Source organism: Triturus cristatus, chromosome 4_2 (assembly GCF_964204655.1).
Source record: "Triturus cristatus chromosome 4_2, aTriCri1.1, whole genome shotgun sequence".
Lineage (NCBI taxonomy): Eukaryota > Metazoa > Chordata > Amphibia > Caudata > Salamandridae > Triturus > Triturus cristatus.
The window spans coordinates 43,436,427-43,461,035 of NC_140586.1; the positions used below are offsets into that span (position 1 = coordinate 43,436,427).

Genomic DNA, 24,609 nt, shown 5'->3' on the forward strand with positions numbered 1-24,609 from the left:
GAAAGAAAAGAACTGACATCAGCATGCCAAGTGGTGCCTATATAGGTGACGCGGACGTTCCTCCTGGCACGGATGATGCCAACGGACACCACCTACTGGCACGCAAGGATACTGCGTTAGCAAAAGTCTTCCAGATCCAGCCCGACGCCTGGGATATTCTAAGGTAAGGATCTGTGGCTAGATGTTTCTATTAGATCTGTACCGTATCCTGAATGGCTCAGATGAAAGGAAGAATCTGTGAAGGAGTCAAGGTGTGACTGTCACTGTGATAGTGAATCCCAATGATGTGAAGAGGTTTGTTGTCTTCTGAAGGTAGTTGACGACTACTTGGGGTGAACCTGCCTTCATCTACCAGTCGTCAAGGTAGAGAAAAACTGGTAGCCACAACCTCCAAATTCGTGCAGCAACCACTACCATAACTTTTGCTAACACCTGAAGGGCCCTAGTAAAGCCAAAGGGGAACCACAGGTAGTGCCTGCAGGACAAGGGTGTGAAAACAAGTGCCCTGCAGGTCCAATAGCACCATCCAGCCTCCAGTGTCTAGGGCAGACAGGGTCTGGGCTAGTGTGAGCATCTTGAATATCTCTGTCCACAGGAAGGCATTGAGAGTGCAAAGATCTAAAATAGGATCAAGGCCTCCATCCTTCTTTGGCACAAGTAAATAGTGAGAGTAAAACTCCAGTCCTACTTTCGAGGCCAGAACCCGCTCTATGGCCTCTTTGTCCAGAAAACCCTGCACTTCATGCCATAAGATGGACAGATGGTCCTCCGGCAGCTACCCTGAAGGTGGTGGAAGGTGTAGCGATGTAGAAAGTAATGAAGGGCAAAGTCCTGGTGGATAATTTGGCAAACCCACTTGTTTGTTGTGATGGCCTGCCACCCATGATGGAAATAATCAGATCCTGCCTTGAACTAGGTGGAGGCAAGGGCATGCTAAAGAGGTCTTGCTGTTGCTGCACCTAAAGGGGCATGGGAATGACCTGTGCCTTGGCCTTGTCCCTACACTTCTCACTGTCTCCGAGAGCTGCGGCCTCTGCCAAAGAAGCGCTGAAGAGCCAGTAGAGCTGGATGAAGAATCTGGCGTTGACAGCTGAGAATAACTGTAGCGTAACCACAGAGGGGCTAAAAATGTTGGTGGAGCAGAAAGACCCAAATAATCTGCTGTGACTGTGCTCTCCTTGAAAGTTTCAAAGTCAGACTTCGCTTTGTTACCAAAAAGGCAAGAACCACCAAAAGGTATATCCATTAAGGATGCCTATATATCCCCGGAAAAGCCCGTAGACCTCATTAAGTCATGCCCAGTTTTGATCTTGTCACAAATTTAGTCGTCGCATCACAGCATTAATGAATAACCTGAATAAGGGACACCAGAAGGTCGTCCGGAAAAGCCAAAAACGTAGACACCGATCCCAAAGGACATGGGAGTAACAGCCGAGGAGACAGCTGGCATTTACAAATATCAGAGCAAGGCTTGTGGAGGAGAAAATTCTCTTGCCATATGCCTCTATTCTTTTAGACTCACGATCAGGGAGGGCATTGGGATGACCATACATCGGAACCTTGCACCATTAGACTTTCCTGGGTTGGGAGATATGTTAGGAATGCAGGATTGCCAGGTGTAGGGCAACGGTCAGTAAATGCCTCACTGAATGGGAACATTAGCTCTGCGGAAGCCTGGCCATGTTGCAAAACATTTGTCAATATGTTAGTTTTCACTTTCATGGTTAGCTATTGTGAATCTAACACTTCAGCTGCCCTCTGCATCACAATAGTGAAATAGGTGTTTTCCTCTGTAGCACAAACTGGAGGAGACACAAGGGCAGTGTCACATGAAGTGTCAAGCTCACTGGCATTCTGAAACGTTTCACACTAGCTGTTCTCACTATATTGGGGAACATAACCATCCCCTTTATCATAGTTGTCGTTATCTGAAACCGTGACAATAAAGATTGTGCAAAGTCTGGCCCCTGCTATGTGATAAAGTGAAGGTATCAGAGTAAGCAGGATTACCATCAGGTTGTGTGTTTAACAAGAGTTTGGTCAAGGCCGTGGCAGATTCAGCTGGGAGTCAGAAAGAACTATTATGTGGACAAGTTTATCTAGCATCAACAGCATCTATGTGAACAGGACCGGTGAAGGGGATGGCGCCAGAGCAGGCACCGGAGTTTGGTGCTAAACCAGATATGGGTCCAAGAGGCATAGAAGAAGTCCAGTTGGACAGCCCTGCTGATCCTTGGGGCAGTAAGGCGTTCCAGGAGGAGCTGGTAAAGTGCCACAAATACGTAGCATGGCAACCCTGAAGGTTTCTACTAGCTGTGATGTCACTGATGTACCTGGAAACTAAGTGGGCGCTAGAAAAAGACTTTGAATCGGCACAGCTGGAGAGCAGGAGCGAGACCAGAAGGCACGGTGGTGCCCTTGCATCCTCTCTGGAGTTCGAGGATGGTGGGATAAACTGTTTCTGGCTTGGAATTTGTGTTTTTTCTGTGATCCACCCAAAGATTTTGACCGCGACAACAATCTGCTGAGGGAACTGGACCTTCCTTTTGACTTTGATCAGTCATGGCGCAGAATCTTCTTGCTATTGGGAATGGAGAGTTTTACTTCACGGTCACGTATATCCTTGAGTTCATCAGCAAACAGTCACCGCAGGCCTTGGAATTGTGGACCAAAAAGCAGGTCCCACAAACACACTGTTAGGGTCCGTTATATACACCTGTTTGCGACAGTCCCTGCATGGTTCACACGCTATGGCTTTAGGGTGACACATTTTCCTTGCGCACAGAGGAGACATTTCTGCAAAACGTCTTGTTAAAGACTAGGGAAAATTCCGGATTCATTTCTGAAGGTGCAGAAAGAAAAAAAACTGACATCAGCAGGCAAGGGTGGCGCTTATATGCGGCTCCACTTGTCACTTTCAGAGCAGAAGAATGTTGCCACAGAGTAGTAACATGCCACCTACTGCCACACAGGAGAACTGCTCGAAAAGTTTCCAAATCCAGTTTGATACCTGGGAATTATTCCCAAAGTGAGAAATCTTAGGTTAGAAATATCCATCAGAAATAATCAGAAAATGTGCTTTCCTAAAGAAGTTTCTTTCGAACAAGATTGTTCCTGAAACACAGCTCTATATCTTTGCAGATACAAGACTGTTTCTGTGCTTTTCTAAAACTGGCAATTCTGAGATGTGTGGACCTGTGCATCCATACAACTAGCAAATCCAAGGTTTCCTGAGCAGTTTGGGTGGCTAGAAACTCCTCAATTCCTGTGCCATGCTGAACACTTTTTTTTGCCTCTTTCATACGCAAGCAAGGCAATTTCTGATTCTGCACATGTGCTACGCCAGCTGGGAGCAGCCTGTGTACACTGCCAGCTGGGCATTTCTCTCTAGCCTCTTCCCTTAATCTTGATCTATTTCCAGCTCTATGTTTGGACTACATTAGTAACAAAAAACTTCTGTATCCTCTCAGGCAGCTCTTGGATTCTGTTACCCTGAGACACAGTCCCATCCTTTCTTCACCTTTAAAGCCGCAATAGCACCCTCCTATTTTCGTTGTGTTTTATTTTGATTGCACCAATTCATTTGCTTGTCTATCCTTCTCCAAACTTTTTGCATGCACTCCAGATTTTGGACTGTTAATGTGGCACTGCAGCAAACACTTGCATCAGTTTCTGATATTTCTGTGGGCAACATTTCTGGGTTTCTTTTTTAGAAATATTGCTACTTGTTTTGTGTTTGTGTAAGATATCACTGTCACGAGATCCACTTTACTCTTTTTCCCTAAAGTACAATTTGGGTTCTATTTGTAATGTCAGCAACCATCAATAACAATACACTTTACTTTCAGGATGATTATTTTCTACTCTAGATGCCACAGTACTTCCATGTATGTCACAAGAGTTATCTAATACTGTTGTAAGTCTTTCTTCTGTTTCTGACAGTAGGAGTGTGATACTGCCCTCCATCTTCTGTCACTTACAGTCCTTAAACCAAATTTCCCTGCCACACTATCATTCCACTCTCTGTGTCTATCACTTCTGAGGAGAGTTCCTGTGGTAATAGACAATAAATGTGCCTTTTGGTATTCCTCACAAAATGTACATTTTTAACCTGGCTTTCCAGTAGGAATGCGAGCAGGCTACTACCATGGGGTGTGTACGAATAATGACAAAAATTAGACTTTTCTGGTTAAACCATAGTAATAGTAGCAACTGCCAGCTCTGCAAGGTGTACAGGTGGAATAGAGGAGAACTTAGACTTGGGTGTACCAGTGCGAGCATCCTTAAAAGTGAGTAAAGAGGAGGCTATAATCTCTGCAGAGGGGGATAAGAAGGGATAGGCTCTACTGGTGAGATCTTGTCTAAAGGACACAGAAGAAGAAAATGAAGAAGCTGGCCATACCGGAGTGAGCATCTGCAGGTTCTCGTTGAAGTTCCCCAGGAACGTCATGATAGACATCCTCTGCGCGAGACGCTCCACCTTGCTGAAGTGCATCATGAAGCGATCTTCATCAGACAGGTCTTCTAGTGGTTTGCGCTCCCGCTCGTACTGCCGGAGAAGCTTCACCTCTGCCTCCGTGGGCTGGAATCTCACAAGGCACTCCACAAAGTCTACCGGCAGCGTCTTAAGGTCAAACCTGCAACAGGTATTGAGAAAAGATAGAAAGGTCATATATGGAGATGCTGACGCGCAGCTACAACATCAAACAAGAGCTTTGTGCTGCTCTTGCAATGCAGCTAAAGTGGATAATGGACTATACCAACTTGCAAATCTTTATTTCAGGCTTAACAGTACAGTACTCACCCATTGAAGTTGAGCAAAGGGGCTCAAGGGGATTGAGCAAAGAGCTTCCCATTACTGTGCCTGAATATTACACATATCATAAAAAAGAATGGTACAGCACCCCCTACATGCAAGTCCTAAATTCCAAACAACCCTCCCCAATGAGTGAGCATATTACATTCTTGCATTTAGTACTTATATAGACCTCAGTGGATAGTGCTCCTTCATCATAATAGTTATTTACTAATCTGTGCAACAGCTTCAGAGTTTCTGTGTTGTTCCCAGGATTACACTGCTCTTGTAATTCAGTGTTTTGGAAGTTATTATCTTGTGCAATTTTTTTTTATTGTGTCACAGAGAGGGTGAAGCTATGTGCATTCTATTAGAGCAATGGGAGTTGCAAGATCAATGGAGTTCCTTGGAGCACAAGGAGCCAGTCTCACATACACATCACACTGTGCTGGACGTTGGGTTGTTACTCTGCTCTTTACTTTAAGACCCCATTTGAGGTTTTTGCACTCGAGTCATGAGGGCGAGCAGTTACAGGTTTTTAGAGAGGTAGCAGTGGAGGGACAAGATCAGAATTTCTGAACTTCTGCACCAAAGCGCAAGACTACGGACCGCAGTCTGCGCCTTCAGGACCACAGGTGTGAAGCAATACACTCGGGAGGTTGTCTCCCTGCTGTTATGCTGCTGTTCATGTTGATGCACATTAATGTATTTTGATTACATGGCACTATTACCAACTTCCAAAGGATAACTGCACATCACCGTCCTTAAAACAGGTGCTGTGGCTACACTCAAACTAACCGGTTTGCTTCTCATTTTCATATTAGTAATGTTTCCACAGAGAGTATAGACAAGCTATCTAAAAATCATATCATGTCCGGTATTTTGGTTCCTGTAGTCTCCAATACACATGTATGCAGTTCAAAGGGCAGTGCCAAAGCTACCACTACAAGGGCGCACATTCTCCACTGCAAACCAGCAAGGCCCTAGACAGGCATTACATTTATACAGAAAGGGTTGTCTGACTACGACAAAATCATCTTGTTTCCCCTTATTAATGGTCCTCTTGCACAGTGGTAACGATTGTACTTGCCATCCGAGCACTAAGTGACTTAGTATCAAAATGTCAAATGTGACAGAAATCAAATACGGCAACACCTGCCTAGCCACACTAGGACACCAAACTAAAACCAGAAGCTCATTTATAAAATTTCTCCAACACCTCTTTTTTTAGCTGCATCTACCGGTCACCTGATGCATATTGTGAGTTTCATCACCATTCATCGCTTTAGCGTTCAAGTCTGTGAAACGATGGGCAGGACATGTTTTAGGCAATAGTTTTTCAAGGTTGTGATGAACTAATATTCATCTTTTGCTCAGACACTGATTAGGCCTTACGTATAGATGGCTTTGCAGATCTCCTCAGTGCTGCGGGCAGCCTTGCGCAGGGTTATGGCCAGATTCTTCGCACGGTTGGCCTCCAACAGCATCACTTTGCTGGCTGCCTTCTGAGAGGATCGATTCTTGGGGCCACTCAGGTCCATGACAGCTCCTTGAGCTTTTGTCTTAAAGAGTTCTTCAAACTTGTCCAAATCCAAATCCTAAATGGAAGGAAATAGTTAGTCTTGTAAGTTCCATGCGGTCCCTTCTCCACACAACCCAGTGTGATACTGAATCACACCCTGCACACAGCCCTGTGGCATTTAGTACTAAACCCACCAGACAATCTTGTGGCACACACAATTGTATCGTCCATGAAACCCTGTGCCGTACAGTAAAGTTGCAAACAGAAATCCTTGCCACTCAATACAGAAACCTCCATGAAAACAAAGGATAAACAATACACCGTCATGCAAGAACTCGTTGTCGCACACTGTAGTATTCTCAAGTACAAACCTGTGCAACAGAGGCACATCTATGGAACCAAGTGTCACAGTGCAGCCCCTAAGCACAATCCCAAGACACTCAAATAGCCTCCACACAATTCCATGCCATATAGTAAAGCACCCTCTCAAAGCAACGTAGTTTCAAACAGTAAGGCACACTGCAAGTAACCAATGTAACTCAGTATAGTTCATTCAATTAAATTCAGTGTACTATTCACCATGTAAAATGGAGTAACAATGTTACACCCTCCATGCAACAGACAAAATCCTGTGCAATTCAGTGGAGAACACTCCTTGTAACGGTGTCACCGAGTAACACCCTTTACACAACAGCCAATCAGCTCATACAGCCACATACATGCAATCCAGCGTCACTTGGCCCAGCACCTCCCTACATAAACTTGTACCAATAAGTATAGAGCTTGCCACACAACTTTCTGTCGTTAAGGCACACTCCACACCACCCACAGTTCTTTAGGCAAGCACCTTCAACACAATCTTGTAAAGCAGCCATACACCTTGCACACAAAGTATATCTCTTAGTGCAGTGCCCACCACATGGCCCAGTGTTACTAAGGGCAAACCCACTCAGTACAGGCTAGCCCACGCAAATCCATCCATCAGCCAAGCAACATCCCCATTACTCTGTGGACAGATACCACTTGCCATAAGCTTCTCCAAGCAAAGCCATCAAACTTGTGAGCCTGCGTCAGTTAGTACATCCCTCCATGAGGGAAGAGGTGTGGCGCAGCAGCCAGGGCGATTGACGCCGGACGCTGGGGATCACTGTTCGATCCCCGGCACCAGGTCAGCCCAGCACCATGTGACTCTGGACAATAGCTCGCTTAATCTTCCCGACGGCCCCCAGCGCCGGGATGCCTACGGGTAGCTGTGCGCTTTACAAATACTGGATTTTTTTTCTTTTTACAACTCTGTCACTTAATACTTAATCTTCCTAACTATTCTGTCTTTCAATACAGCCCCATCCACATATCTGTGAAACTGAGGATAAACACATCCACTACTGTCCACTCCAGGTCAGAAAGGGCTCCTCTACTCTCTACAGTTCAACTCTGAACAATGGTCCAGGCGAAACCCAGAGAAGAGGTTTCCACTCCACAGGGTCCCCTCAGTGCTGTAGGCTACCACTAGGGTATGCCTCCCCTGTCAGCTATCTTTCAGTGGTATAGGACCCCTTCCTGATCAATGTTCACAGGATCTTGCCAGTGCTGCAGGGCCCCGAGAGTTGGATATCACTTGCAGTAAATATTTGTGTGCTATTCAGCCTTTCTCTGTTGGCGTTACAGGAAATCAGCAGAGATAACTACCTCCGCCAGTGCACTGGCAGAGGTACAGGACCCAAGCAATGTGAGCTCCCTTCAAAAGCATCACATAAGCTTCAAAGGACTTCACCAGTGTGTGTTTCAAGCAGCAACCTGTGAGTGATGTCAGCCTACCCAGCACAGCTTTGTCGACACTCTGATATCCCAGCTCTGTGAGCATCCTCCTGCGGTGTACAACTAGTGCTCTAGCACAATAACTTTGCATTGTCCCTGATGTTTGCCACTTGTGCCCTCAGATATCAGAAATGCAAGCTTCCTCTGGCAATTCCTTGTGAATGGTACTTTGCCTAAGCGATGCAAGCTTCCTCCAGCACACACTCGTCAATTCTGCAGGAACCAAACAGTGACAGCTTCCCCGCCCTGGAAGAATAGGATTAGTAATATAGGCGATTTAGGATCTTCGACACTAATGTTCCTACTCAAAGTGGTAGCAGCACCCTCCAACACAGACCCAGATCTGACACACTGCACGTGGAGCCTCACCCCCAGGATCCGCTCATCATCGAGCTCGCTGAAAACGGTTCCGCTGATTTGATTTGGTTTCAGTGCAGTCCAGTTAAATACAGGCAAGCGGAACTTGGTTTTAATCGGCTTTTTGATACGGATGGCTAGGAAGGGAAAAAAAAAATTCAATGTGAAATTCAATAAAAACAGTTTACATTCCAATTGCAGCATGCTCCTTTGCTCACCACGCTTACTTCACTCTGTAAAGGCCAAAGGGGAGCACAAACTGGCTGTCCCTTTCCCGAATTATCATTAAGGGCCAATGTTACCACCTATAGAGCCGCTTACCCGAGAGTCCAAAGGTGAGGATCATAGACGGTGATGTTCCTGGGAGGGGGGGTGGAGGAGGGCACCGATCTATAGGAGAAAATGGAAAGCTAAAACCTCATTTTGGAACAGCCTTATGTGTAGCAGTTTGTACCGGCGATTGATATTGAGAATACAGAGTTCTATGTTTTCGCAGGCATGAACAAAGCCCAGGGAATATACCAATACATCACAGCAGGAATTCAAACAGTGACAGTACAAGATATATCAGGTCAGGTAGTGGATCAACAGAGTGGGAGACAGATGAACTAAACATCTGAAAGGGAAAGCTTAAGGGATGTGTTCATGGGTAGCATCAGGTGGACCACTTTTGAATGCAAATGCTTTTAGATGCTGAATTTAGTGCACACGAGAAAAGGTAACGATAAAGGATGAGAACTCAGGAGAAAAAAAGAGATTAAGAAAAAAAGCAGAGACATGAAGACTGCTCTGTAGAGTGTTCTGATCGCTTCAAGAGCGCAACGCAAGGATTTGCTAGCACACAACATGAATGTGAACACGATTCATGGCATTTGCATGGCTTGTGGTAGAGAAAGAGTCAAAATCTAGTTGCAGCTTCAGATTCCTCTACACTATGCTCCTATGTTTCCCTCAAAGCAATGCTTCATTTGCAAAAGGAATATGCTACTTACCAGTATGCATCTGTTCTTGGCATGTAGAGCTGCAGAGTCACACACTGAGGATAAGATCGCCATCTGGTGTTGGGCTCGGATGATTGCAGGTTGTTGTTGTCTTCGGAAGAAGCCTTTGGTCACGAGGTTGGTGACTCCTCCCCTGGACAACAGTGCGCATGGGCATCCACTCCATCGTCAGATTGTTTTTCGCCATGATGGGAAAAGATGGAGTGTATAGAAATGAAAGAAAGGATGTCCATGTGCAATGTCTAAGTAAGACGGATGCTGGAACAGATACAGGTCCCGGGGAGGCGGGCGGGCGTGTGTGACTCTGCAGCTCTACATGCCAAGAACAGATGCATACTGGTAAGTAGCATATTCCGTTCGAGGCATATGAGCTGCAGATCACACACTGAGGATAGATTATACAGCAGTGCTTCCCCTTAGCGGTGGTCGCCTGTATCCGTTGCAGCAGCTTGAAATAAAGTTTTTAGGACAGCCTGGCCCACGGAGGCCTGTTGTTTGGCCTGCACATCAACACAATAGTGTTTAGTGAAGGTATGCGTGGTAGACCATGTGGCTGCCTTGCAAATGTCTTCTAAGGGAATGTTACCTAAGAAGGCCATAGAAGCCCCTATTTTACGCGTGGAGTGCGCCCTAGGGGGAACTGTAAGTGTACGTTTAGCCTTGAGGTAGCATATTTGGATGCATTTAACTATCCACCGGGCTATACCTGATTTGGAGATTGGGTTGCCTTTATGTGGTGGTGCGAAAGCAACAAAGAGTTGTTTTGTCTTTCGAAAGGGTTTTGTCCTGTCGATGTAATAAAGCAAGGCTCTTTTGACATCTAAGGTATGTAGGGCCCTTTCAGCTACGGAGTCTGGGTTTGGGAAAAAGACCGGTAGCTCTACTGATTGGTTAAGGTGGAAAGGGGAAATCACTTTTGGAAGAAATTTAGGGTTTGTCCTAAGAACCACTTTGTTACGGTGTAGTTGTAAGAAAGGTTCCTCTAGTGTAAGGGCTTGTATTTCACTTACTCTGCGTAGGGAAGTGATTGCGATAAGGAAAGCTACCTTCCATGTTAGGAATTGTAATTCACATTTGTGCATAGGTTCAAATGGGGGACCCATGAGTCTTGTTAGAACCACATTGAGATTCCACACTGGTGCAGGTGGCAATCTTGGGGGAAGGATTCTTTTGAGACCTTCCATAAACGCTTTGATGGCTGGTACCTTAAAAAGGGACAGGTGTTGCCTATTTTGCAAGTAGGCTGCCAAGGCTGCTAGGTGTAAACGTATAGAGGAATACGCTAGATTGCATCTTTGCAAGTGTAGTAGATAGCAAATGATGTTTTGGATGGAAGCGTCCAATGGATGTATGTAATTATTAGCGCAGTAGATGGCAAATCGTTTCCATTTAGCGGCATAACACGCTCTAGTAGTAGGGCGTCTGGCTTCCTTTATGATATTCATACAGTCTCAGGAGCCAGATCGCTAGGTTCAGTGTTTGAGGATCTGGGTGTCTGATTTCTCCATGGTTCTGGGTTAATAGATCCGGGGAGAGGCGTAGCCTTTGATGTGGAACTAAGGATAGTTCTAGAAGCGTGGTGAACCACGGTTGACGTGCCCAAGTGGGAGCCACTAGTATTAGTGTTAGTGACTGTTGTTTCAGTTTGCGTACCACAAATAGAAACTAGTGGGAGAGGCGGAAAGGCGTACGCAAATCTGCCTGACCAGTTCATCCATAGGGCATTGCCCTTGGACTGTGGGTGTGGAAACCTGGCGGCGAAGGTTGGGCATTTTGTGTTTTCGGGAGTGGCGAACAGGTCTATGTCTGGTTGTCCCCACTTTTGGAAGAAGGGGAGTAGAACCTTGGGGTGTAGTTCCCATTCGTGGATCTGCTGTGTGTGGCGACTTAGGAGGTCGGCCACTTGATTGTGGATCCCTGGGAGATGTTCTGCTAACAGATAGATGTTTTGGGGAATTGCCCATCTCCAGATTTGCTGTGCCAGTTGGGACAGTTGGGGAGAGTGTGTTCCTCCCTGTTTCTGTATATAATACATTGTCGTCATGTTGTCTGTGCGTATGAGGACAGTTTTGTTCTTTAGGTGAACTTGAAAGGATTTTAGTGCTAGGAACACTGCTAAGAGTTCCAGGTGGTTGATGTGGAGCAGTTTTTGTTGACTGGTCCATCTGCCCTGAGTGGTATGGTGAAGGAGGTGGGCTCCCCACCCCGTGAGAGATGCGTCGGTAGTTAGCACAACTTGTGGAAGAGGCTCTAAGAACGGTCGCCCTTTGGACAGGTTGATGGTGTTCCACCATTTCAGTGAGCGAAGTGAGCGACTGTCCACCAACACCAGATCGGTAAGTTGTCCGTGAGCTTGGTTCCACTGTTGTGCTAGACATTCCTGTAAGGGACGCATTTGAAGTCGTGCGTGTGGGACTATGGAGATGCATGACGCCATCATGCCTAGGAGCTGCATGAACACTCTTGCTGGAAGAGATGGATGAGTTTGAAATTGAGAGATGAGATTTTGTATACTGGCTATCCTGGCAGTGCTGGGATAAGCAATGGCCTTGGATGTATCTATGGTTGCTCCTAGATACTGATGTAAGTGGGAAGGTTGTAGGTGGGATTTGGGGTAGTTGATAGTGAATCCCAAATCGTGGAGAGTTTGAATCGTGCGGTGAGTGTGGAGAACGCATTTTTGGTATGTATTGGCTTTTATGAGCCAATCGTCCAGATAGGGGAAGACATGGATCTGTTGTCTTCTGAGGTGCGCTGCCACGACTGCTAAGCACTTGGTGAACACTCTGGGTGCTGTTGTTACTCCGAATGGGAGAACTGTAAATTGATAGTGTTGCCCATCTACCACAAATCGTAGATATTTTCTGTGAGCGGGATGCATAGGGATGTGAAAGTATGCGTCCTTGAGGTCTAATGTGGCAAGGAAGTCTACCTGTTGTAAAAGTGGGAGGACTTGTTGGAGAGTGGTCATATGAAAATGATCCGAATGTATATACTGGTTTAGTAGTCTGAGATCCAGTATGGGCCTTAGTGTTTTGTCCTTTTTGGGAATGAGGAAGTATAGAGAATATACCCCTTTTCCCTGATGTTGAAGGGGGACTGGTTCTATCGCATGTTTTTGTAACAGGGATTGAACTTCTTGTTTGAGGAGAGAGAGATGATGTGAGGACATTGGGCGTTGTTTGGGCGGTATGTTTGGGGGGGATTGTATGAGTTCGAGGCAGTAGCCAGACTGGATAATTTGTCTTACCCATCTGTCTGTGGTGATGGAAGTCCAGACAGGTAGGAATTGTTGGAGTCGCCCCCCGACCGGAGTGGAATGGTCTGGGGGGGAGTGGTGGCAAGTCACTGTTTGGTGGCTGGGGAGGTGCGGGTGTTGTTGTTGTTGCCCCGCCCTCGGCCTTTGTTATTGTTTCCCCTATAACCTCCCCGGAAATAACCTCTGTTAGGGGATGTTTGTCCAGAATTTTTAAAGGTGGACGTGGTCTCAGTTGATGTGTTTTTGGAGCCTCCTCTATAAAAGGAGCGACGAAAGGAACCCCGGTTTTGAGGAGACTGCAGTGCTCCCATAGACTTGGCAGTTTCATTATCTTTCTTCATTTTTTCTAGTGCAGTATCCACTGCAGGGCCAAATAACTGCTCTTGGTTGAAAGGTTGAGCCAGAATTGCGGTTTGAACCTCCGGTTTAAAACCGGAAATACGGAGCCAGGCATGTCGTCTGAGTAAGACGCTAGTATTGACCGCCCTAGAAGCAGTGTCTGCCGCATCTAAGGCGCATTTAATGGAGGCATTAGATATTAATTTGCCTTCTTGAATGAGGTCAGTGGCCTGGGACTTAAAGGGTTCAGGCAGATGTTGCATAAGGTCCTCAAGTTGGTCATAATGTGCCCTGTCATACCGAGCTAACAGGGCCTGGGTATTGGCAATACGCCAGTGGTTCGCCGCCTGTGCGGCGACTCGTTTGCCTGAGGCCTCTAAAAGCTTAGACTCCTTGTCTGGGGGGGGCGTTTCTCCAGTTGTCTGTGAGTTAACGCGCTTCCTGGCATTTGATACGACCAAGGAGTCTAAAGGGAGCTGGGCTTTAATGTATGCAGGGTCCTGCGGGGCTGGTCGGTACTTTTTTTCGATGCGGGGGTTGAGAACCCTCGCTCGAACAGGGTCTTTAAAGACGTCAGTGGCATGCTTTATAACCCCTTTAATCATGGGAAGTATATGAACAGTTTTTTGTGACTGCTCAAAGGTATCGAGGAGAAAATCCTCCTCAAGGGGGTCCGTGTGCATAGTGACACCATGGAACGTTGCTGCCCTATTTATTAGTTGGCCAAACCCTAGGTGGTCATCAGGAGGGGAGGGCTTGGAGGGGTAGGTAGTGGGGTCAGGCATGTCAGGCATTGGATAAGACCAGTCATCTACCGGTGCTGTGTCTGGAAAAGTAAACGGGTCGGTTGGATCAACAGGATCATTAAATAAATCAGGGTCCGCCCCTCCCCCTAAGTCATCATTATCATCCTGTGGAGGAGGTGAATGATAGGGAGGTGGTAAAGGTAAAGGTAAAGGAGAAACAGGAGGAGGAGGGGGGGACGGGTTAGAAGGTAAAACAGGAGAGGAAGGACGAAGTGGTGAAGTGGCACAGTCCTTTTTCCGTATGGGAGCTGGGGGAGGTGTAGTGTCCAGCTTCCGTTTTTTATATGGGATGGCAGTCACATGTCCAGTGTTAGGATTGATGTAGATCCGCTTTTGAGTAGGATCTAGTCGAAAAAGTTCATCTGGCTCCGAAGGTGGTGGCGGCGACGTCCGCTTCGGGTCTTTATGAGCTGTTTTCGGTGTGGACGTAGTTTTCGGTGCCGATGATGTTTTCGGTGCCGAAGGATGTTTCAGGTCCAATGGATTTTTCGGAGCCGATGGAGTTTTCGGTGCCGATGTATGTTTCGGTGCCGATGTATGTTTCGGTGCCGAGGGACTTTTAGGCATCGATGTCGAAGAACGTTTCGGCGCCGGTGGAGACTTCGGTGCCAAGGAACGTTTCGGTGCCGATGGAGATTTCGGTCTTGAAGCCTGTTTCGGTGCCGATAGTGGTTTTTTCGGTGCTGAGGGTGTTAAAGGCACAATCAGATGAGGTTTGCTCGAGCCCGAGCCACCTACAGGCTTAGATGTCTTCGGAGCCGGGCCCGAGGGCGGGGCTTCTGAAGAGGATTTCCGGTCGCGACTGGGCCCAGCTGGCGGAGTCTTGACCAATGCTTTTTTGGATGGGGCAGGGGCAGGGGGGGTGGTACTCACACGCTGCCCTGGAGTGATGAGGTCATCGGAATCGTCGGCCTCGGACACGATCTCGAGATCTTCGGTGTCGTCTTCGGGAACATCTTGAGCAAAGATGTCCTCCGGTTCTGGAGCTGGTTTGGCCATAATATGGCGTCGAGCTCTTCGGTCCCGGAGGGTCTTCTTCGAACGGAAAGCGGCACAAGCTGGACAGGTGGACTCGTTGTGTTCCGGCGACAGGCAGAGGTTACAAACCTCGTGGTGGTCACTGTGGGGGAACTTCGCTCCACACTGGGGGCATTTTTTGAAGGGTGTCCTGTCCATCAGCCGCTTCCGGAACCGGTCCGAGTTGATTTCGAAGTCGATGGAATGAAGATTAAGGAGTTAAATTGATTGCTAGAAGTTTTCTGCTGGAGCGGAAAAAAGTTCATCCGAACCCAATGGCGGAAAAAAACAATCTGACGATGGAGTGGATGCCCATGCGCACTGTTGTCCAGGGGAGGAGTCACCAACCTCGTGACCAAAGGCTTCTTCCGAAGACAACAACAACCTGCAATCATCCGAGCCCAACACCAGATGGCGATCTTATCCTCAGTGTGTGATCTGCAGCTCATATGCCTCGAACATATAAGTGCCAGGGCCCAAGGTATTGCACTGCAGCCAGCACCACCTGCAGCTTCTGTCACAGATGCTAAATTTAAAAAGCGCCAGAATTACTTACTAGCCATCATGCTTAAACAAGTGTGACATTTTAGACTACTGCAGGTCACCCAAAAATGTAGCGATAGCCTGGAATTGCGAGCTGTACCATTTTTTAATACTTTGCATTGCAGAAGACCTGAGCTGTTCTCAGAAATAGCCTGAGAGCGCCACCATGTGGTGTACTCTCAAAGAAGTGATGGTGTTTAAAAGGTGAAATGCTGAGCGCTGCCAAACCCCGCTACAAATTAAGTACTATCCTAAGGGCGATAGTACCTGGTAGAGGGGGTGGCGGTGGGGGCGGTGGTGGTGGTGGTGGAGGTGGAGGCGGAGAAGGCTCCCTAGGTGGTATCGCTGCTGGAAGGATGTGTGACTCAGTTGAAACTAGTCCTTGTAGGCCAGGAATGCCCAATGGTGGCTGAGCTTTGTCCCCCGTGCTCTGCTTGTTTGGCTGGATGCTGCCAGCCTGCTCCAGTTGACATAGGTGCTGGAAGGCAGCCTCCTTCTCACGGATGATCTTACGCAAGGTGTGCACCTGGTTGCTGGCGCTTTCGTATGTTTCCTAATGTGCAAGAAACAGACAGGAGTTTGTAAACGGTAACCATATTTAACTTTTCACCAACAAGTTCTTTGTTCTCAAACTTCACCCCCACATTTGCTCATACTTGAAGTATTCCCTACACTCAACTTACCTTTGACCTCCTTAACAATCATGTCTCTCTCTTCCTGATGCATCCATTGAACCTATCAACAAAAAGTGAATCCTCCCCCCTTCTTCACAACTCCCTCAATTTGTTACTCAATAAGTCTTTTTCCACCCTTCCCCACATGTGATTTAGTCACTTCCCTGACAGGTCTGTCCACACCTCACCCAACATTGACTTTGACCTTCTCCTCCCCACAATATTTCCCTCTATCTTCACCCCCACCCTCCTTCCCCCAGACCTTCATAATTTCCAGCTCCTTCTCTCGCTGTAACAAGGTCTTCTCCAGCTCTGCCACCCGCATCATGTTCTCATTCTCCAGATCCATCAGCTTCTCCGTCACCTGAAAGAAGAAACATCGTAAAGCAGGCCACCCAAGTACAGTCGCACCCCAAAATACTGCTCGAGTGTTCCCATCCTCACAGTACTTTCCACCGTTTATGACTCCGTTCCAAGATCAAAGCCACCCTTAAAACAGACGCCCATCTACTCCACTGCCAACAGGAATCCCTACGACTGCACGACATGCTGTAACTCCTTAGGCCTCTCACTAAATTCCCAAGTAGATGTAAAATGTAAACCTTAAAATTCTGTGCACATCTTTCCTAATGCAGTACAGACCCCCTCCAAAACTGCAGGATTCCTGTGCAAACTTTCACAGACTGTACTACTGACACTCAGGACTCACTCCGTGCTTGTATATATGGACAATAATACTGCACACATAAACCTTCAGATGGACTGCGCCCCATGTCAGCATGCTTCTAGAATGATTATGTCACACTTTTCATGACTCTCATGATCACACGAACATGAGTTCCTCCCTCCTTCCTCCCACCTTACATCTGAATGAGATGAGAAAGTCATACGTGTGATAAGTGATCTTCCAGCTCCTCCACCTTCTCCAGCGCAACATTCTTGGTCTCAGCATCTTCCAGTAGGCCACCTACGTCAAACACATTGTCCAGGTAGGCCTGGATCTGCACCAGGAGCTTCTCACTTTCTGTACGCTTGGATTTCTGTCAACAACAACAGGGTCTTAAAAAAAGGATTGGGTAGTGTTTGACTCCCACCAAAGTCAGCCAAAGGAAAACCACCCTTAACTTCGAAAATGCAGCAATGGTTCTCGACGCATGTATAAACAACACAGTGTGCTCGAGGAGCACAGGAGCCTTGGGACCCCAGAGATCTGATATTTATACGTTGCTCACTTCCTGCACAAGAGTCTCGCTCAGTGTGAACGAGCCCTGCAATGTAAAGAACTATTTCAATGCCACTGGAAATCTCAACAGAGGGAGGTGCCTCGCCATCAAAGTTGGAGTTGTCTGAGCCGAGAAACTGGGTTTCAAGCTAAATATCTCCTTTAAAATCTCATATAAAAACATAAATGGTCACCATACTGTGGTGACATCAATGGATAACTGTTTGGATTGTGGTAAAAATACCCAGATCTCAAACCTCTGGATCCAGAAGATGAAATGTGTGGTGAAATTCCCCCCCCCCCCCCCCCCCCAGCCTCAAATTTCATTCAAGGCATCCCTACTGGTGGCTTGACTCATTTTAAGATATTAAGCAGCGTGGAAGCAAACCCTCAGCAATGGACTCTGGTAATAACATTTTTCCTTCATGACAGCATTGTCGCTAAAGAACTAGACAGTATCATCACATCATGGTAGTTCTCTCAAGTTAATCTTCTATCTTCAATCTTGCAAAGTACAGAAAACACGGGGCACCCGATTCAAACCCCATTTTTGTCTGTTTAACTCCCATCGAATCCTTAATGGTAGAAGCAAGGTACTTCAGGATTATGTAGTTGAAGGGCCACCCATGACAACAAAAACAAATAGATGCAACTCTTCAACTGGCATGCGCGTACTTCTGGAGATGGACTTGCTACACAGTTGCTGCTACAGCTTTATTAGACATTTGTAGACTTTAGTAGAAGCTGTGCATGGACACAAACTATTTACGAAGGCTGCAAATGTAGTCATTCTTGCAATGAGAGAGGTGTTCAATGGCGCTTGAGCGAGGCGTCATGTATGGCTTCCACTTTTGAGCTTGAACCCTGGTGCTTAGAGAAGGATTCTGAATTCAGCTTTAAGTGAATAACTATTTTTTGCTCTGACACGAACAGGGTTGAAATAGATAGAGGCAGTGCTGGAGCAGGTAGATGAGGTATAATCTTGGTCAAGGTGCAGAGCATACATTGACTACCATCCTTATCAAAGGATTCCTAGCCTAGGATCTGCAATGCGAGTGCATTCTAGCAGCATCCGACACAGCAGAAGAAACATTTCCATAGTCTGGAAAATCTGGCGACATCGGAGCCCATCAGAAGCCCCTTGTTCACAATCAATAACTCCTTAACAAACACCCTATCAAACTCTAGCGGAGCGGAAATTGAGAGCCCTTTCCAAAAGCGAACAAAATATATGTAAAAAGTGTTGTCCAACAACCCCTACTGGGCATTAGGTACATCTTCTGAAAAGTACTACAGATATCCAACTGATCAGGTGCTTTATATCTCTAGCAGATGTGCTTGTTGGGACACTTCACCAACCTTTTACGCAGAAGGTAAAAGGTCTGGTACGGAAATCCATCATGGGTCTGAGAAAGGATCAATTTAAGAGCACAAGTAGCTCTCCAGGATGGAGATTTTGGGATCAAGGTAAACGGTTAATATGCACACTTTGACATCTGTGTAATGACACAACATGCCTCTGGGGTCTCATTACAGGGCTTAACATTACAAATAATAAAATCTCTTGTTGGGGTTCCTATCTGCCTCACCAAATGCCTTTATGAAGAGTGCTGACAGACTCTAGAACTACACGTCTACAGCATCTAGCGTCTGCAGCTATATTGATACGGGAGGCATTGCAGATCACAGAAGCCCTATACCAACATTCATATTTTTCAGTTCATTCAAAGAAAGTCAACATCCCCCTTCAACACAAACTTTTCTAATTTGGGACAGTAGAAGACATGAGCGTGTTTTCTTCAGAGTGAATGTACCTGGTGAGGAGTAAGATTCAAGCCACTCCTAATATCAGTGAGTGTGATGATCTTCTATTAAATAATGCTTAAGTGTTGGGGTCTCAAGTGTGAATGGAAACCACATGAGGAGGAAATAAAACACAGAAATATATTGTCTGCACTCCACGGGAAAGAGACCATTTTCTTAAGACTAGTGGACAAAGGACACCCTACTAGGAATTGCACACTGATTATGGGTCTTGATTGAAGAGAGAACTTTACCACATATACGTCCTAGAATTCAGCACACCAAAACAGTGGTTAAATGTTTTCTTTCTATCAACCAAACCCCATTCTCATCAAAGTAGACTAAGTAAGCCTTTACGTGGCTTTTTAGTAAGAAGGGCTATATTTGTTCTCTGAACTCAAGTGAAGCCCAGCGACCGGAGAGATGGGCTCTTTCTTACAAGATGCACATCACGGTTAGTCTTAATGCATGGGCAGAGCAGGCTAAAGAAATGCACATCAGACAAGCACAAATGGGAAATTCATCTTGAGACCTATGAACATTTATGTGCTACTTTAACGTTAGCTCAACATAGATCTGTTTGCCGCAATGGAAAAATAAAAGCTACTTGTCCTCGGACCTTTGCGTTTTGGCTGCCACAACAGGTGTCTCTAGTGAATACAGAATGTGGGTCATTCAAGACTCAAAGATTGCGAGTTTAATAGGAAAACATTGTTTTTAAACACCCCTACATCGGTCTTCTGCGAATTACGATTAAGTTACAGAAAAGGCCAGAGCGTCTGGCAATGACAAGAGAACATATCAGTTACCACATAAGTATATCATAAAGCTTTGGAGTCTGATTCTGGAGATATTAAATTCTCGCTTAGCTGAACTGCATGCAAGTGAACCTGGAGCTTTATTTAAATCAAGATAGCAACCTAACTTACAAATCTTTTGTCTCGAGTAGAGCAAGCATCACATTTGATGCTGTCAAGAATCCTTTTATTAACTTTCCTCGGTCAGATTTATGCCAGGTGGTCAAATGGAAATCTACTCCTACCTTTTTGCAAACACTGCTGACTGGATGAAAACATTGCTGTTTGGATAGTGTACAACGACACGAAAACAGCTGAAACAAACACACTGATCTAATAAATGAGAGAAAGCAGTGAAATAGCTAGCAGCTGGAAATGCAGCTAGACCAGGATTTTATGAGTTTTAGACAAACTAAAAACACTTCACTTCGCGGAGCCTGTCCAGTAATATGATCCTTGACTTTTTTCATAGGCTGAACATTTGGATATCTAAAGACTCTAGTGCTATACAACTAGGAACGCAAACTAATTTCGAAGCCAGTTTTGTTTTCTTTTTTAGGATGAACTGTTTGGGAATACAATGAAGCGAGAAGTCTGGGATGAGGAAACTGGGAGACCAAAAGCGCAATGGGAAACAGTGATATGGAGAAAGGTGAAATTGTGTTATCCACAAACAAAAGCAAAGCAAGCAACACAAACTGGATATGGACATGGAAAGTATGTGTGGGTGTCTCATGTGCAAATGGAAACAACGCGATGACGAAATAATAAAAAAGAAAATCAACAAAAAAGACCAAATAAAGAAGAGAAACAAGAGGAATGTCGTTTATGGATTTAATGCCTTCCAATCACAATGCTAACATAGAGCTATTTGGATCTTGATGCAAAAACGAATTCCAAGGTGGAATAAGTGTTGTTGAAAAACTCCAGCTGAACAAGTGATAGTTCTCTTTCTTCGAGGTGCGGGATACTGTCAGCTAGTCTAGTGAAAGCCTATAAATCAGGGTTGGATCTGCTGCTGCAACAGAAAAAGTTACTTACCTGTAACAGTAGATCCCCAGCAAGAGTTATTGTCCACTCTAAGAGTAATAATTTCATTGTGGCCGCTGCAAATAAAGGTAGAAGGCTGCCTGGATGTCTGGCATATTGAATTCACCTCACAATTGTGCGGAACACACATAGAGAAGAGTAAATTTTTTAATTGTTTGTCTCTGGGATGTTTAAGAAAAAGAAAAAAAAATATATATATATATATATATATATATATATATATATATATTATCTACTGGCGGTCGCCAGTAGATAGTTATAGTTAGGACCCTGTTTCCATAGGAAATCTGAAAATTCTATTTTGAATAACTTTGGCGCCGGTTGACGAATCCTCGCGAAATGTTCAAAACTAATGGGGCGCTCCGCTCAGCTCCTACCCTGAAAGTCTCTGGGTGATTCGTCAAGCGGGGGCTGAGAAAAAAGGGGGGTCCCAAAACGCGTTTTCCCCTTGCATTTTCCCATAGGACCTTTAGTCGAAAGTACAGCCCAAACGGCTGAACAGAATTACTTGAAATTTGGCAAAGAGGTAGTCCTCAGGTCAGGCATGTGCCTTTTGCATATATAGTGTCAATCTGTTCAGTAGTTCCTGAGAAAATTGCATTTAAAAGCACATAAATATCTATAAGCGCGCACGGTGCGCGCACCATAACGTGCACGAGCGTAATTCTGATTGGTGGTTACATGTCAGTCAACATTCGAATCGGTCGAAATCAGGAAGTGTCGGCCACCATTTTGTGTGTTTTGTGTGTGACAGTGAAAAAGAAAGGTGGAGAACTTGAAAAGGGGGCAGGGTAGAGAGTTCTTGACCCCCTAGCCTTTGTCAGGGGGTCCGTGAAGGACCCAGAAGGGTGAAAAAAACATTTTATTTTTTTTTCAAAAAATTGCGGGGTGCACGCACGATGAAAAACCTTTAAAAAAAAAAACATTTTAAACGAGCCATTCCATATTACAGGATACAGTCAATCTATAACTATATACATAGGTAGCTTATTGTAAAATAAATATATAAAAAATATAATAAAACATACATAACTTAGCATTTAAAAAACCTTACAAATTCACTTAAAAAACCATAGGTTTCACACACGTTATAGTTAGGAATTAGCATTTAAAAAAACCTTGCAAATACACTTAAAAAACCATAGGTTTCACACATGTTATAGTTAGCTGGACATTTCACTCGTAAAAAACCATTGAAATTCCCCCGTTATAGTTAGTTCAGATAACTATAACTCGCGCGACCGCCACTCTATCACAAGGATTATGTCATCAGTGATGTCATGAGTGATGCCACTGACCATGTCATGAGTGATGTAATATGTGACGTCATCAGCAGTGGATTGCGGGCGCGCGAGTTATAGTTATCTGTATAACGGGGGAATTTCAATGGTTTTTTACGAGTGAAATGTCCAGCTAACTACATCATGTGTGAAACCTATGGTTTTTTAAGTGAATTTGCAAGGTTTTTAAAATGCTAATTCCTAACTATAACGTGTGTGAAACCTATGTTTTTTTTAAGTGAATATATATATATATATATATATATATATATATATATATATATATATATATATATATATATATATATATATATATATATATATATATATAGATACACACATACACACACATATATATGTTTATATGTTGCTGTTTTTTTTTTTTTAAAGGGAGGTCTTCCTGGGTTTTGGCTGGCGCTGTAGAAGAACTTCAAAGACCATGAATCTAAAGAAGATACAGTAGCTGGCAGAACTTCTGTTGCAGCCAACCATTCATTTGTGATTCTCAAATCTTGAGAGGCAGGGCATGAGGCATTTGTACTCTCCACATATTCTAATGACTGTGTGTGAATGGCACATATTCTTTGATACTTTGAATATCCTTAAACATTCTTTATAGCCTTCACATAAATGCAATGAACCCCAGCAGGTAGCAGTCACTTCTTGTACCCCACCTGAAATACCTCATCTAGAAGGCAAGCACACTTGATTGATCTGAGATTCTTTTGAGCCTTCAGAAAACGTACCAAAAGGGAATATTTTTGATCTTTTGATAATGAACGTGGACTACTGATGATATTTTCAGCAGATTCTTATTTCAATACAACCAACCTGAATGCCTAAGGCAAGGCTTGATCATCCGCCTCTACAGTCTCCCACAAAAGGTTTTCCGATCTCAAAGCCTGGGATTGGAAAGGGCCAGACGACTCTTCTATATATTTTGCTTTCATGTTCATAGGAGCTTCCGTTATCTCTGGATTAAACACCCGGGTGAAGCACCTGGTGGTGCCATGACATTATGCTGGCCACTCTGTCTAAAACTGGAGAATCCAAGAGCTTTGTCTAATCAGAGAGGCCCAGGATGATGGGTTGATTTGAACTGTAAACTCTGTACTGTGAAGGTTTGCTTGGAGACCATACTTTAGGTTCGCTACTCAGCATGAAGCCTCAAACGTATCTTTTTTATGAATGCGGCGCCATCCACCCATCCCTCCCTGCGCTGAATGGCTGATGAGTAACAGGACTATGGTTTACAGATGCATTTCTGCTCAAGGCACAGAAGAAAAAGCTTCCAGACTCCTGCTGTCAGTTGGGCTTACCTCCAGGAATTCTTCCAGTCCTAACTTGGTGAACTCGTACTGCAGGTGGACTCGGAAATTCATATCCTCGACAGAGTGGACCACGATGTTTATAAACTGCATACACGCCACCTAGGTAGGGAGGAAAAATCACGACAGTCGTGTGAGAAAGAAGAGTGGAATCAGCAATCAGAACACACAAGCACAAATATCAAGATTGAACCAGAGAAGCTGGGAAATAAGACAAATATAAAAAGAGGGAGTAACGAGGCAGGTTTGTACAATCAAATAAGTTACTTACCTTCGGTAACGCCTGATCTGGTAAAGACCAGATCTAGTCGCAGATTCCTTACCTTTGAATTAGCCCCAGGCGCCAGACTGGATCCGAAAAGTTTTCTACAGCAGTACCTCTGTGCGTCGGTAGAGGGCGCCTGGCGACTCCGTAAAGATGTCGTCCACCGGATGTGTTATCAATAGAGTCCATATAAGCCCTCCCCTGATGCGCTGACGTCAGTTCGTTCTGCGACTACTTGCTGCGCTAAAACACGGAGCCACGTATAGAAACGGCTATGGAAACAGTGTGCCCAAAATGAATCTTCTTTTTGAAAATCTTTATATATATATTTTTTATTTATTGCAATTAATATGTTTTGAAACCAATGAAAGGCAAGAGAGTGCATGTAAAGGATTTGGAAAGAAAGGCAGAATCAGTTCACAGAGCAGGGAGGATGGGTGGGTCAGTAAGGAATCTGTGGCTAGAGCTTGTCTCTACCAGATTAGGCATTACTGAAGCTTAGTAACTTGTTCATCTGATAGAGACGTCTGGCCACAGATTCCTTACCTTTGAATGAGATACCAAAGCAATACCATCCCCCCCGAGAAGGGTTTGCAAACCGATCCCACAAAATAGCCCTGACTAGGCTATCCGGTCTCTTATAAGAAAAAGAGAGAGAGACCAGCTTCCAGGAAGGAAGGTGAGGAAGAAGACATCCCACCAGAAACATCGTGGAGAACCCCATATGGAACTG

The 24,609-nt window shown here is 45.1% G+C and overlaps 1 protein-coding gene across 10 annotated transcripts in view; it reads right to left on the bottom strand.

Annotated features, from left to right (window-relative positions):
* FMNL3 (formin like 3) overlaps positions 1-24,609 on the bottom strand; it is a 314,942-nt gene that overhangs the window by 57,292 nt on the left and 233,041 nt on the right. For all 10 annotated transcript variants that reach the window (XM_085600370.1, XM_085600369.1, XM_085600368.1 and 7 more), the window contains 8 exons: positions 23,603-23,713; positions 17,022-17,171; positions 16,394-16,495; positions 15,725-16,010; positions 8,814-8,882; positions 8,505-8,629; positions 6,191-6,393; positions 4,403-4,637 (listed from right to left, as the gene is read on the bottom strand). In XM_085600370.1, the coding sequence (XP_085456496.1) occupies positions 4,403-4,637; positions 6,191-6,393; positions 8,505-8,629; positions 8,814-8,882; positions 15,725-16,010; positions 16,394-16,495; positions 17,022-17,171; positions 23,603-23,713 (1,281 nt within the window). The remainder of the gene's footprint in view (positions 1-4,402; positions 4,638-6,190; positions 6,394-8,504; positions 8,630-8,813; positions 8,883-15,724; positions 16,011-16,393; positions 16,496-17,021; positions 17,172-23,602; positions 23,714-24,609) is intronic.